Below are 14349 nucleotides of genomic sequence, written 5' to 3' on the forward strand. Positions count from 1 at the left end.
GAGTCCACTTGAGACCAACAGCTGAAAGTTTCTTTGTTCTCTTAAGATTTGGACATGGTGATTAATGGCTTGGGCCATATCAATTCATTCCGCATCAGCTGGACTGTTGTAATTGTCTACATTTGTATTCCTTCCAAGCCAAAATCAAGGCATAATGAAATCAAGATTTAAGCTAAATTGTATTATCTTACACTTCCCAGAAATACTTTGGACCTTTGCTGCTCTGCTATTAGTATGCAGCAGCTTGTTAATTCAACCCTGAGACTCAACAACCCGAGACAAGATCATTTAAGTAACTGGAGAGATCATGTACCAGGCCTTCTTTAAATGGCAGGGAGTCTCTGGAAATATCCAAACCTCAACCTGATGCATTTCAAAACACACCAACTTCAACTCTGCTTGGCAAAAAAAATCCATAGCTGCTGTTGCAATGTGAGATACCAAAAAAGGACATGAGTTGTGTGATATCTGCAAAACCAAATATGACTCTATATAGAACCTACTTGTTGACAAAAATAGTTCCAAAGGAAAAAAATACAAACACACATTTCATACTTTCCAGGGCTCAAGGTAACCACCCTGTTTTATATCTGAAACCTGGACTATAATCTTTAATCTGTCACTGAGTTCCGGATTAGCAGATTCAGCTTTTTCCATCTGCTGCTCAAAAGAAAAATTAACTTCTTTTTCTATATACAGAAAAGTTAAGGTATCGGTATTAGAACCTGATGAACTATTTCAGGGACCAGTCTTAATACATGCTGACTTTAAGAAAACGGGATATTTTAAGGGCTGTAGCAGCACATTCAACCCAACAATTACTCTTTAATAGAAGAGTACCACTAAATCATAAACCTTCAAGTATTTAATTTGGATTATTAAATTCAACAACTTGAGCAAAACCAACAATATAAGGTTTAAAAGAAAAGCAAAATTATCCCGTGTTTAAATCCATACACCCTTCCGTAACTGTAATAGCTAGACTAAGAGATTCTCTCAGCATTTCCATTAACAGTCTCAACAGAGAGAGTGTCAGAGACCAGAGGATACTAAAGGGCTTTCATGATCATGAGCAGCCACACCAGAGGACAGGGCCCAGAAATCCCACCTCAGCTCAGTACTGGTTCTTCAGCCCTGGCCTCAGCTACATTACAGCAGTACTGGTGGGCAGCTCAACTACAACACAGATCCTGTTGATCCAGGCCTGGATCTTGAGACCAGTTTCTTGGCTTGGGCCAAGATTCTCACAAACTTGCCTGATGATCTGCACTCTTGGCTAACCCTGGCTGCCACTTCCTGGTTTGCATTGCTTGGGTAGTGGGTAGTAATGCTGGCTGTGTTACCACACTCAGCTCCTGGTTCCCTGTCATTTAAAGAGCAGCCAGACTTCACTGCTTCCTTGCATGGATAACTGAAAATTTGCCCTCTGCGGGCAACCAGAAAAGTTTGCGTCACTCTTGCCAACTGGAGATGATTTCCAGCTCATGCTAACTCTTGTGTTAGTTCAGCATGTCTTTGTTCAATGTGGCTTCCACATGAAAAGCACATATACATGTGGCTTTTGATCTACAGTTCATCTTCCATTTCTCACAGTAAAATAATTATTATGTTTTCACAATGACAAGTTTCTCTGTTACTAAGTATGCAGCAAGATTTGGAGCAATTTTACAGCCTCTTAGCACATTCTGAAAGTACTAAAAATTTGAACAGAAACTTTACTGTACCCCTCACTACACCAAGATGTTTTCACTGTTATAAGCCACAGAGGATTTTAATTCTTGCCTTCCTGACAGTGCAATACTAACTTACTATTTAGCTGAATTATATCTTGACATAAGTGTCCATAACCCATATGGTGTCACCTACATCCAATATAAATGGACTTTTTACTTAAAATTCAAAAGCCTCCTGCATTTGGGGGCATATCTCTGTTATGTAAGCATTCACTTGCTCTTTTGAGCCTTATATAGAAGTATACACTCATACTCCCACAAGAACTAGAAGCTTCCATCACTCAAAGGGAAGTCCTTACCTCACCCTGGGTGTCCTGAAACTCTACCTCTATATATTCTGGTGGCAGGGCAGGAATATTAAGAGCAGATTGAGAAATAGGAGGGACAGAATGAACAAGTGAAGGTTTGGCATCTCTAGCTGGAGCCACAATATTGATGTCATCCACTTTCTGTGACAGAGTATCAGAACCCCTTGCTCCCTCATCTTCTAGCTTCAAGTTCTGTACTTCAGAGCTTAGCTTAAGTTCATGCACAGCATGTGGAGCTGTAGAGAGAGAGCTGGAAACAGGATTGACAGCATTGTCCATGCCTTCTTTCTCTTTCTGCAATTGTAATGCTTCCTTGAGGGCAAGCCAAAGTCCATCAATCCAAGGATCAACCACTAATTCCAAACTGTGAATGGAGAAAAAAAGAAGAAATGCATAGATGAATTACTGGGACCTTCTGGACTGTTAACTTGCATAATGAAAGACCACTGAGCAAAAAACACTATTCACTTTCCATTTTTAATAAATATCTGCAGCTGTTACCAATATTACTTCGTCAAAAAAAAAGTATTTAGTTGTTATCATTATGTAAATTTACATAGTCTAAAATGTATAACAGCCTTGCTCTTCTTTCAGTTTCTCATTTTTATTTTCATTTGCTCAACTTTATGGCAGAAAGTTGAAGGAATGGCAGCAGAATATGCAACTTTTCATTGTGCAACAACAACATCAATAGCTTACACTAATGGCCCATTTTTATTATTTCAGAACACAAGAGATAAGTTTTATAGTTATGACAATGTTTGTGTTCAACTGCCTTGCATCATCATGCACAGAACCAATATAAGCAGCAGTTCAAAATAACTAAGCCAAGACTGCAGCCTACTGGACAGAAAGAATGGTAGAACAGGGAGTAGTTTTCTTACATAATTCCTCCACTGCCCATCCCTGAAAGAGAAAAAAGAAAAAAAAAAAAAAAAAGAAAGAAACTACACTTTCAAACCCCTTTATTTACTCTGACTTGATTTCTAAGACTGCCAAATACTATTTTTCCAGGCATTATAGATGTTTCCTCATACTTTAAAAGTCGAGTTTTACTTAATGGCAATTGAGACTGAAAAGGCATACTGTGCTCAGGCAGAATTCATTTCTATGAGGTGCTGAGTATCCAGCTTCAATGGACTTCAAACAGTTCAGGACATTTAGCCAAATGCCTACTGAAATATGGCATCATGAAGAAATAAAATCCAAACCCATTCAGCTCTTACCCTACACAGTCATCTGCTAATCCTGTGTCATAGAAGTGCTGGGCACCAAGTTCTTGAAGTCGTCGGTCTACTATCCTTCCACCATTACAAAAGAACATGTACTCTGAATCTCCCAGACCTAGCAAATTCAAGGAGAGAGGAATTGTGTCAATGAGGCAGCCTACCTGGCTACACAAAGTCAGGAAAGACTTTTCTTGCAGGCAAACATAAGAATCAGGTATGTTGGATCAAGTCCACAAAAGAGTACCAGGATGATTAGAGGCGTGGAGCACCTCTCCTAGGAGGAAAGGGCTAAGATAACTGGGTTTTCCCAGCCTTGAAAAGTGGAGTGACCTAATTTGGAATGCCCTTCCAGTACCTGAAGGAAGCCTACAGGAAAGACACAGGGCATCTATACAAGGATGTGGTGACAAGACACAGAGGAATGACCTCAAACTGAGAGTATGTTTAGAGTGAATGATATAGAAAGAAATTCTTTACTGTGAAGGTGGTGAGGCACTGGAATAGGTTGCCAAAAAATGTTGTGGATGACCCAACCCTGGCAGTGCTCAAGGTCACACTGGACTTTGAGCAATCTGGTCTAGTGGAAGGTGTCCCTGTCCATAGCAGGGGGTTAGAACTGGATGATTTTAAAGGCCTCATCCAACAAAGGCCTTCTACGATTCTGAGATAAATATAATTATATATCCATATATATACTTATACACTTGCATATATAAGTGTGTTATTCAGATGCTACATTGAAATATACATAAGTGTATATGAATATCAAACAAAATTGTGTTTGTCCCAAAATAGGCCTGAAAAACGTGGCTCCTCCTTCCCAAATGTAAGACAGAGAAATATTGTGAAAACACTTTGCTTTCAATATTTCACATTTCACAAGAATACTGCTTTAGCTCAGGCTTTTAAAAAATACAAAATTCCTCCAAAAGGAAAAATGTAAGAAACTGAAATAATTAAAAAGAGTAAAATTGATAAACTCTGTGTGAATTACCAAAAGAAATTATCTTTCAGGATTAAGTTGTTAATAATGTCAGCAACAGAAGAAAGCACTAAAAGAAATTTAAAAATATTAGAAGCTTGAGGGGGGAAAAAAATGGATCAAATATAGTAGTGATTTTAAACAAGAAGACAGCTGAAAAATCTGCATGAGAGAATACAGTCCAGCAACTTCTTCTGCAGGAATAGAGGATTCTTTGTAGATTTTGTTTCACCTGCACGGGGTTGTGTGCTCCTTAACTGTTGTGAAGCTGTTTTAGATTATAATGTTAGTTTTCCTGATTACAGCTAGTATGGCCTGTTCTTGGATTTGTGCTGGAAACAGTGTTGATACCATGCCACATGGCATCATGCTCAGCACATAAAGCTGGTCAAAGAACAGGGAAGGGGAGGATATATGCAGTGATGGCATTTATTTGCCCAAATCATTGCTGGTTGTGATGGAGCTCTGCATTGCTGGAGATGGCTGAAACACTTGCCTGCCCATCGGGAAGGGTGAACGAATTCCTTGTTTTGCTTTAATTGTGTTCGTGGCATTTGCCTTCCCTATTATACTGTCATTAGCTCAACCCACGAGTGTAATTACTTTTACCCTTCCTAGTCTCTCCTCCATCCCACCAGGGAAGGGTTGGGGGAGTGAGAGAGCAGCAAGGTGGGGCTTGGTTTCTGGGTTCAGTTAAACCATGATGCCACCTAATAATGGAACATTCCTCTCTCCTTATAACAGCCTTCTTTGTTGTTTTTTTTCCTTTTAAGAAGACTTCTGCTTTCTCTCAAGTACCATACTTGGAGCAAACATTTCATTGGACCAGTGTAGATGGATACCATGAATGTATTTTAAGACTGGTAACTTGTTAAACTTGAATCACGTTGTAATTTAGACACCATAATAATTTCTGCCATAATAAAATTCAGGGTGAATACAATTCTTATCTTTACACGTATGCATGCAGTCAGCTATGAAGAACCTGACCATTTCACAAACTGTAATGTGCAACTAGGCAATAGCATAACAGCTTCTCAAAATGCTACATGATTAGGATGCATATAGTTCAGACTTCCACATTATATCCAGTAGAAATTTCCTTCTAATGGGTCCCTTCCTTATTAGAAACTTAGAAGTTTCCTCACACCCATCTATCAACTTAAACTTGTCAGGTAAAAATAACCTAGGTTTAAATAGACATTTCTGAAGTTTGTTTATAACTGAATTTGAAAACTCAACAAACTAACCTTACCATCAGCTCAAGATATATCATGCATTTTGTCAAATCTGTATTTTCCTTATCCGTCTTTAAGCTGAAGGTACATTCATTCTCTTGATGAGTACAACATTCAAAACTAAAGTATTATTGCAAATTTAAAAGGGATGGGAAGATTTAAGGTTTTTACTTTTAAGAACACTTTATACTGCCTTTCCCTCTGTAGAGAAAAATGGCCAATGACTCACACATTCAAGAAAACTAATCTAGTTTACTAATCTCTGTAGAGACTTGACATGAAACTTGAACTTCAAACAGTTATAGATAGCTTATATCATATGGTTTTTATGCAAAGAAAATTAAGCTATAAGAAATTACACTGGTAGCTTACATTCAGATAATTTTTGCAATATTTTTCCTTTACTGCTCATAGAAGACATATAAAACTATTGTTTATAAAAAGAAATGTTCTATAAGCACTTTAAAAAGCCCAAACCACCTATTCAGAAATAAAAAAAAAAATAAAAATTATTCATTGACAGAAAAGTTCTGCAATAATATAGAAAATATTAAGTCACCTAGCAATCCATACTGGAGATGTGCGAAATGGTCAGGAGGCAAAGTCTTGTCTTGAATTTTCTTTACAAACTTGCGGGCAGTGTCTGGTGGGTCTCCTGTCCCAGTAGTGGAAATAACAATAACTACAGGATCCTTTTCTGTTTCCAGGTTATACTACAAGCAATAGAACAAATTAAGTTACAAAGTGCCACTTGATACAATTGTGGCCTTAGATACTCCCACGTTTCTTCATCCCAAGGGTACACAGAAAACCATTTAATCTCATTTTTCCTATATTAAGCCACAGAAGGTCTTTCAAGTAATTACAAATAATTTTGGGGATGCAATTTATGACCATACTTGGAGTTTTCAAGACCAGATTTGATAAAACTCTGAAGAACCTGCTCAGACTTCAACTGACCTTGCTGCAAGATGACCTTATGAAGCCTCTTCCAACCTGAAATACCCCATGATCCCATATAGAGATGTCCAAGAGCAGCACTTTGAGCATTTTGAGTACATGAAGAGTACTTCACAACTGCACCCAGACAGCTTAAATACACAGTTCTTACAGTATTTTATTTGTCAAGTGGAAAAAGTATTTTTGTATATATGATCACAAGCACATAACCATAATCCTCATGATTTCATAGAGATAAGTGAGGTGTGGCCATACACACTGCAGGGATAATTTCTAAGTTTCATTAAGTATCATTTGGTCCTGTCTGATAACTTCCATGTTACAGAATCACAGTATCACAGAATTAACTCGGTTGGAAAAGACCTTTGAGATCATCATACCCCAAAAAATCCCCAATGCTTTTGGGGGAACTAAGGTAGCTCTGAAGAATGGTAATCAGACACCATGCTCTACAGTCTGATTAATTCTGGCCCATTCACCCTGCCCCCAATTCACTTGTCTCTCCTTTGCTAATACTGGTCTCCCACATTTCCCCGGGTTTCATGGGGGCTAGTCCCATTACACCAGGTTGACAGGAACTGCCTGGAGTAGGGACTGCGTGCCAGTTCCACAAATTCGAATCTCATGCAACCATTTATTACTTCTCAAGTAAAAAGCACTCAGAATCTTTTGCCCCACCTTTAGCAGGCTGCAGCACTGTGCCAGTGTGCTGTGGATCGGGTCACCCGCACAAATCGCCCTCACAGTACCCCTATGGCCGATGGCTAGTGACCTCTGTGAAACACAGCTCCAGTCCAGTGTTTGGGAGTGACCTCTGGAGACCACCAAGTCCCACCCCACGCCCCAAGTGTGACTAACAGGCAGTGCTGCACTCGGTCAGCTATAACTGGCTGAATTCTGAAAACACCTAAGTGTAGAGATTTCCCTTTTCTGGGCAGCTTCTTCCATGCAGAACTTCTCCACTAGTGTCAAATCTGAGTTTATCAGGTAGCACCCAATGGATCTGGCCTCCTGTTGTCCAGTTTGGCTCACTCAGGCTGCTATTAGATCACTCCTTAGCATCCTTTTTGCCATAATAAGCAACTTAAAATCCTTTTACTGCTCCCTGTGGGTTGCAGTTTAAATCACCTCCCAGCATTCCAAGTTTAATAAAAATAATAGGATTATGAAAAAATAAAGATTGCAAGAGGTGCTGTGTTTCACTCAGAGCAGTTTCAAGACTGCAATTCAAAACTCCAGATTTTGCGAAGCTATGCTCTAAACACCTCCCTCAATAAATCACTCAAACTTTATCTCCTTGTCAAGCCATGTAAGAAATTACCTGACATCTACAACCCAAAAAGGCTAGGAATACATAGAAACAGACTAAGGGGGTTTTGCTGTTGGCAGTGTTTCCAAATCTTTCCTGAAGAAGCTAAAAGCAGTTGCACGATAAACTTAAATTACTACGTCTTGCCTCTGACAGTGGCAAGAGAAGCCTACAGCAGAGGCCTAGAGAAACACAAGTGAACAGAGTAAACATGCAACGATATTCCCTGGGCACTTTGCCACACTACAATGACTTGTGGTCCAGGAACCTTCCAAACAGCTTTTGTCTTTTACAAGTTCAGGCAAGCTCCAAGTACTTACACAGTCTTGAGACTTTCAAAACTGAACTTAAGTTGTACAAAAAAAAGGCCTTAAGGGTCCTGTTGCAATAAGGACTCATATTTTCAAAACTTCCACAACTTATTTGATAAGTACAGACCCACAGATTCTGTAGTGCATTGCCACAGGTGACTACTGCATTTACAAGGAAAAGCAAATCCTTGAAGTGAAGAAAGTAAGGGTCTACTGGTATCACATGAGAATATACACTAAAATGAGCTCCATTAAAAAAACAAAAAAGATACAAGCTTAGGAAGTATAAAGTGGCATATTAGAACAGAGGCATGATGAGCACACTAAATTCTTGTTTACTCCACTGCAGATTCTTGTCTTCAAACTTAAGACATCTTTTGAAAATCAAGCATTTTATGACACAAGTTCTGCAATAATTTGCGTCCCTTACTGTGAGGTCTGCTACATCACCAGACCAGCAAGAACCTCACACATCTACAGAGTTTTTCACTCTACCTTCTACTTCTTCCTATATCCTTTGTGTTTCAGGCTTGTGTCATTCTTTCCCATTCCTTCAAACGTTCTCCTCAGCTGAGGACAGCAATGCCGCACAAGAGCAGGGAGCAGCCTGCTCAAGCTGTGCATGGTTACTGAAAGAAGAGGATGGGATCAGACAGCCAGGTTTGTCTCATCCAGAATAATACATAACATGACAAATGTACTTATTCAGTTAACTCATCCAAGGCTGACTACACACACTGTGACCCAAGCTGATCTCTATTTAGCCTCCCGTTTTTTACTGCTCCTACCTCACTTCCGCCTCATTTCAGTCTTCATAAAATGTAATCACCATAACCAGCCAAAAGTTTATGACCTTATCTCACCCCTGAGACTAGAGGTGAGAGACACTACTTGGAAACAGACAGTGTTCCTGAGACCTGAGCAGTATTTGACCATCTACTTTTGAATGGCAAGATCACATTACAATTACTGGCTCTGTAACCACCCATTCCATCCACAGACCTTCACAAGGTCTGAAAATACATACACAAAAGCTACATAAAGACAGACTTTCTAGCTGACAATTAGGGAAAAAACCAGAAGCTCGTATGTGACAAAATTTACAAAGCTGCAGAAATTACTTTTTTCCTCAACGCTCAATTCTCAAATTCTCAATTCATAATTAATTTGCAGCTCTGAATTGTCTTGCCAAATCTGGCAAAATACATTTATTTAAGCGGCAGGCCAATAACAGGGCTAGAAATGTTCTGACTATCACGTTCCTGAAACTAATCTCCAAACGTGTCAAATGCAGAAGAAATTAAATGCAAGAATATAAGGAGAATCTTCAAATTCTCTGCTGGCTGCAAAAAGTGTCTTTCTAACACTCAGCTACATACTTACTGCACATTCATTCAAAACGTCTCACATTTTCAAGTGCATTAAAAAAACTCTTTTAGATGTTATTTTCTCCTCATCTCATATGAAATGCCAGGCTATGAAGTTTTGATTGTTTTTTATACGTTTCTGTTTGAGGGCATACAGTTCAGAGTATTTTGTGAAGGAAATTACAGTTCGTAATGCTTTTAGTTACAGAAATAAGTTTCCACATTCTTACTCTTGGATAACAGCAAGTAATAAAAAGCCACTTCCTTGATCCAGCCAAGCTTTTTATTTTGTTCTAGAACATAACTTGAAGTGAGTCCTGTGGGAATTTAAATGAGTGCATATGCTAAGCAACATAAGACTCACAAAAGCTCTGGGCCTTGCTGGAGCCCACAGAACAAAGAACATCAATGCAACAAAAGACATAGAACAAAAAAAAAAAAAAAACAACAAACCAACAAACAAATGAACAAACAAAACAATCAAACCAAAATCAAACATACAAGGAAAAAAAGCATCATTTCTAGCAACAGCAGACCTGACCTGTAAATACAGAATTCATTCACAACTGCATATATAAAAAGTTTTCAAGAAGTCACTGAATCATTGTTACAAAAGAGATAGACATATTAATTTACAGTTCTAATAAGAAAAATCGCAAGATGTATCTTCAGCAGAAGGCTATTAAGCAACTGTGAGTATTGGTTGAAATTACTGATTCACAAAGAACAAAAATTTGACACTAGATGGTGTTTTTTAGGTGGGTGCATCTGCTAGCCTTCATGATTATCAAGAGACACTACTCTAGCATGTGAAGAAGAATTCAATTCTCCAGTACATATTTTTCAAAAGAGCACGGAGTATCTCACCTTATCCATTTCACTTATACAGTGCATATCAGCTTCAAATCCATGGGCACCTGCTTGCTGCCATATTTCCTCAGCTATGGCTTTTGCCTGCCCCTTTTGTGTTGCATAGAGGAGCAAAAACCTCCTTTTTGACTCACAGCCCATTTTTTTTTTTTTTAGAGGCACTGCAGGGGAAAAAAAGAATTTAAAAGTGAATTTCTTGTAAGCAGAACAGCATGATTTTACTTTGCTTATGAGATTAAAAAAAATATAAAGATAGTAGCATTGGTGTTTAGCTTGGAAATGAGGTATCTATTTTGAAGTGAAGCCATTTCTCACAAGCAAGCTTTGTAGAGCAGGCTGGAAAGGATGTGTGGTGCAGATCCTGTATGCTGTACTGCCTTGATGTTGTAGTAATATTACAGTACCTCTGATATTAAGAATCTAGTTTGTAAACAATACAACATGAAAACTTTTAAAATGAAAATATATACTATTTTTATTATATTATTTTTTATTTTCCGTTTCAAGTTAGCAAGTGCTTTGTTCACTTTTCTGAGCTGTCTTTGAAAACAAAACAAAACACAGACCCGATAAAGTCAAACCACAAAGTCTGAGGAAAAAAGTTTAAACACTCAGTTTCTTCTATCTTGAAATCAGTATTTTTTTGCTGCAATGACTTTACACTTTATTGTCCACTATGTATTTTGGAGCAGAAACACTGACTTTAATTTCGTATTTCAAGAAGGAGCTCCTTACACAAGTGCAACCTGACCCTGAGGTTAGCTCAGCTGGTCAGAACACGATGCTAATAACACCAAGGTGCTGGTTTTGATTCCCATATTGGCCATTCACTTTGGAGGAGTTGGACTTGATGATACTTCTGGGTCCCTTCCAACGCAGACTATTCTGTGATTGTGTGAACTGCAGAATTGACTCTTTGGGGCTTTTTTCTCCTGAAACTAAGAAACAATCTTAGAGAAATCTGCTGTGGTGTTGCCAAGTCCCTTGCAAGCAGCAGGATGAACGAGATGCATATCCTTATCCATTCATCTGTCCCATGAAAATTTGAATGCAAGACGTTTTCTTCCACTATTTTGACACAGAGAACATTACACATGTAACTTTAGACAGCAGTAAATAAAAGAGAAGCAGAACGTCTTTAGAGTGGATATTGCAAATTAATTTTCTGTCAATATTTTGTCATTGCTAAGCAGGTGCAGTAGATCTCAAATACCTAGAACTAGTACTGAGGAATTTTCAGTTCCCAGTCTGAGGTACCTCTCCCATGCCTGGGCCCAGCTTGCTGTACTTCACCTATTGCTTCCACAAAGTTTCAGCTACAGAAAGCAATCAGTGTCCTAGCCAGACACACCGAGTTATGCAAACCTGTGGCTACATAATTTGAGATCTCTTTTTTTTCTCAAGGGAAAACATAGTTCAATTGTATAAGAATACTGTACTCCATTGATATGGCAGGATATTTCTCCCCACAGTACTGCAGGAGGTTTTTCCTAGAGGAAATTTTTTAAAAGCATAATTATACATCAAAAGTAGCAAAACAAAGTGAGAGGTTCTTAAGAATGCCTGTATCATACGTGAATTTAATGAAAAATGTAATTACTAGAAAATTTTGAGGGCTTCATTGTATTTCCTTCTACTATGTTTTCCACTTTAGTTTTCATTTTAAATTAATTACATATATTATCTAAAATGACTAATAATTACCTTAACAGTCACCTTTAAATAAATTAATTTACATAACTGGTTTCATGTGCATGCATGCACAGAAGGTGCATACAACAAAACAATCCTCAAAATGATTTTTCATCTTCCTTTACCAAATGAGAGAAATGCACTAATTATGATTCATATAAAATAACGTAAATATAGTTTAAATACCCTCAGATCCCTGCAGTAACACAGATTAATCCTGGTCATGTGCTGTGTTTTCACCTAACTCTTGTCAGCAGGTGGCACTGCCCGACCACAAATAGATAAGACAAAGCAGTGCTTCATTACTACACTTTTTCTTATACCTCAGAAAGGAAGAAAGATAATCAGTTTCCCTCTAAGACCACACCATAGCACAGAAACCTTCTATACAAGAAAAGCTGAGGAGTAAGCTGCCAATATTATAGTCCAGGCATTACCAAGAAGAGTCTGTTAGAACAAGAGTCGGCTCAGGAAGCTGTTAATGTCTGAGAAGCACAAAAATTTGCAACAGTAGGGGGCACTGAGTGGGCAACAGAAGGAACAGCAGTCAGGATGTGGTCTGACAGGGTCAGATGTTGGCACTAAGTGCTATGACCTCTGCCTAAGTCAGGCAGAGCAGCCAGGATTCCTGTAAGTCATTGTGAGCTTTCTACTCCAGCTAGTATAGCAACAATAAAGGGTGCAAAAAAGTAGCCACACACATTTCTGATGCATATATGTGAACATGGAGAGAGGATTTTACACTGGTGAATGGACCAGTAGATGGCAAAAAGATACAAAAATGTGGAGCAACCACACCTCCCACACACAGCATGTGGAAACAAGGGAACCACACAGACAGAAGAGCCGATGGTGCTGGAGATGCAAATGCAGCCCTCCCGGGACAGAGTACTGCGTGCGTATCCAATACTGTGAAAGAATCCTTGTGGCAACGGGAGAGAACACAATTCCTTGGAATTAGATACAGAAAGTTAAGTAAATATTTGTGGCATTTATTAACATTTTCCAGGTGCCCAGTATTGTATCGGTTGCATTGTTGCTATTGATCTTAGATATATAATTCAATTAACCGACTAGTTTATTTAATTCACTAGAAGTTAATTATGTCAGCAATAGACCAATAAACTCCTTTGACTATGATTTGATCTAAACTGCACAAGTTGAAGAGTTTCACCCTTGCACGCACACGTCTTCTCTCTGTCATCAACCGTAAGATCTCTGTGCACAGACTGCTAAGTGATGCCTACCTGCAGATGAACAACCATAAACCAGGAACACACTTGCTCTCAGACGAGCATGCTGCCCACACTGCTCTTGCTTTGCTGCTCTATATGCTCTTTGGAGATGGTATGCCACTTCCACTTACGTGATGCAAGTTCAGCTGGAATAAACAGGAGGGGGAAAATGTAATTCTTGAGCTATTCTTGAGGTGTATCTTGAGCTTTCTGAAGAATCCCTGTAACTTTAATATACCACACCAGCAGCCTTTAATATGATGTTGTGCTGGTAGACACACATCAAGAAATAACGTTTAACCTGGGAAAACAACCTGTGATATGCTGGATCAAACATGAAAATAAGGATGAAATTCCAAATTACAGCTCATCTGATCCAACACTTGGAACAGTCAGAGAGCTAACAGACCACAGAGGATTAGCAGGGAGTGCAGCAGCTCCCTAAGGCAAGAGAGTGTGGGAGCAGACCAGGCATGCAGGAGCGCCGCTGGACCACACGTGCTGCCCCAGCAGCGCCGCAGCCGCACGGCAAGGCCAGACCGCGCACGTCACGGACCTGCCCTGGCAAATGCACACTGCGCGGCCACGGGCCGGGCAAAAAAAAAGGACGAGACTTCAGTGCACACACTGTTAATTATGTCATCGGTAGAGGGATAAACTCCTTCGATGCTCTTTCAACCTGAACTGCACACATAGAGGAGTTTCACCGTTCTGAAAGTTTTTTCTGTCATCCGCCAGAAGAGCTCCACGTGCTCCTCTTTGGCTTTAACCCAGGCTGTAGGACCACGCCTTGAGCCATGAAGCCATTACCAAGCCACTTCTTCAACAGCTTGCGATTTGCTCGGAAGCACGATGGGGCCAAGACAAATATAAAAGCGAAACACAAACCCTCCGCCCCGCGCACCTACTCCGCCCGGCCCCGGTGTCCCTCCAGAGCGGGGAACGGGAGTACTTGCGCTGGAGGACGCGGTGCACACGGACACGACCACGGGTACGTCCGAAGGAAAGCGGCAGCGCCAGCCCCCTCTCTGTGACTGCCCGGGCAGGGCCGGAGGCAGAGGCAGTGCGGGGAGGAGGCAGGGCCGGCCCGGGGCGGAGCGGAGCGGAGCGGGCCG

At 39.8% G+C, this 14349-nt stretch overlaps 1 protein-coding gene across 6 annotated transcripts in view; it reads right to left on the bottom strand.

The window, feature by feature from the left end:
- MTRR (5-methyltetrahydrofolate-homocysteine methyltransferase reductase) overlaps positions 1–14323 on the bottom strand; it is a 28019-nt gene extending 13696 nt beyond the window's left edge. Inside the window, exons 1-6 of one of the 6 annotated variants that reach the window (XM_088171158.1) lie at positions 14187–14323; positions 13247–13380; positions 10305–11375; positions 6050–6203; positions 3268–3385; positions 2033–2405 (exon numbers count right to left, since the gene is read on the bottom strand). In XM_088171158.1, the coding sequence (XP_088027284.1) occupies positions 2033–2405; positions 3268–3385; positions 6050–6203; positions 10305–10448 (789 nt within the window). In that variant the 5' untranslated portion in view covers positions 10449–11375; positions 13247–13380; positions 14187–14323. Of the gene's footprint in view, positions 1–2032; positions 2406–3267; positions 3386–6049; positions 6204–10304; positions 11376–13246; positions 13381–14122 lie in introns of all 6 variants that reach the window. The other 5 variants (XM_014872318.2, XM_088171169.1, XM_014872319.2 and 2 more) reach the window with 5 other exon arrangements.
- Positions 14324–14349: the final 26 nt, after the last annotated feature.

This window comes from Sturnus vulgaris, chromosome 1 (assembly GCF_052056855.1).
Source record: "Sturnus vulgaris isolate bStuVul1 chromosome 1, bStuVul1.hap1, whole genome shotgun sequence".
Taxonomy (NCBI): domain Eukaryota; kingdom Metazoa; phylum Chordata; class Aves; order Passeriformes; family Sturnidae; genus Sturnus; species Sturnus vulgaris.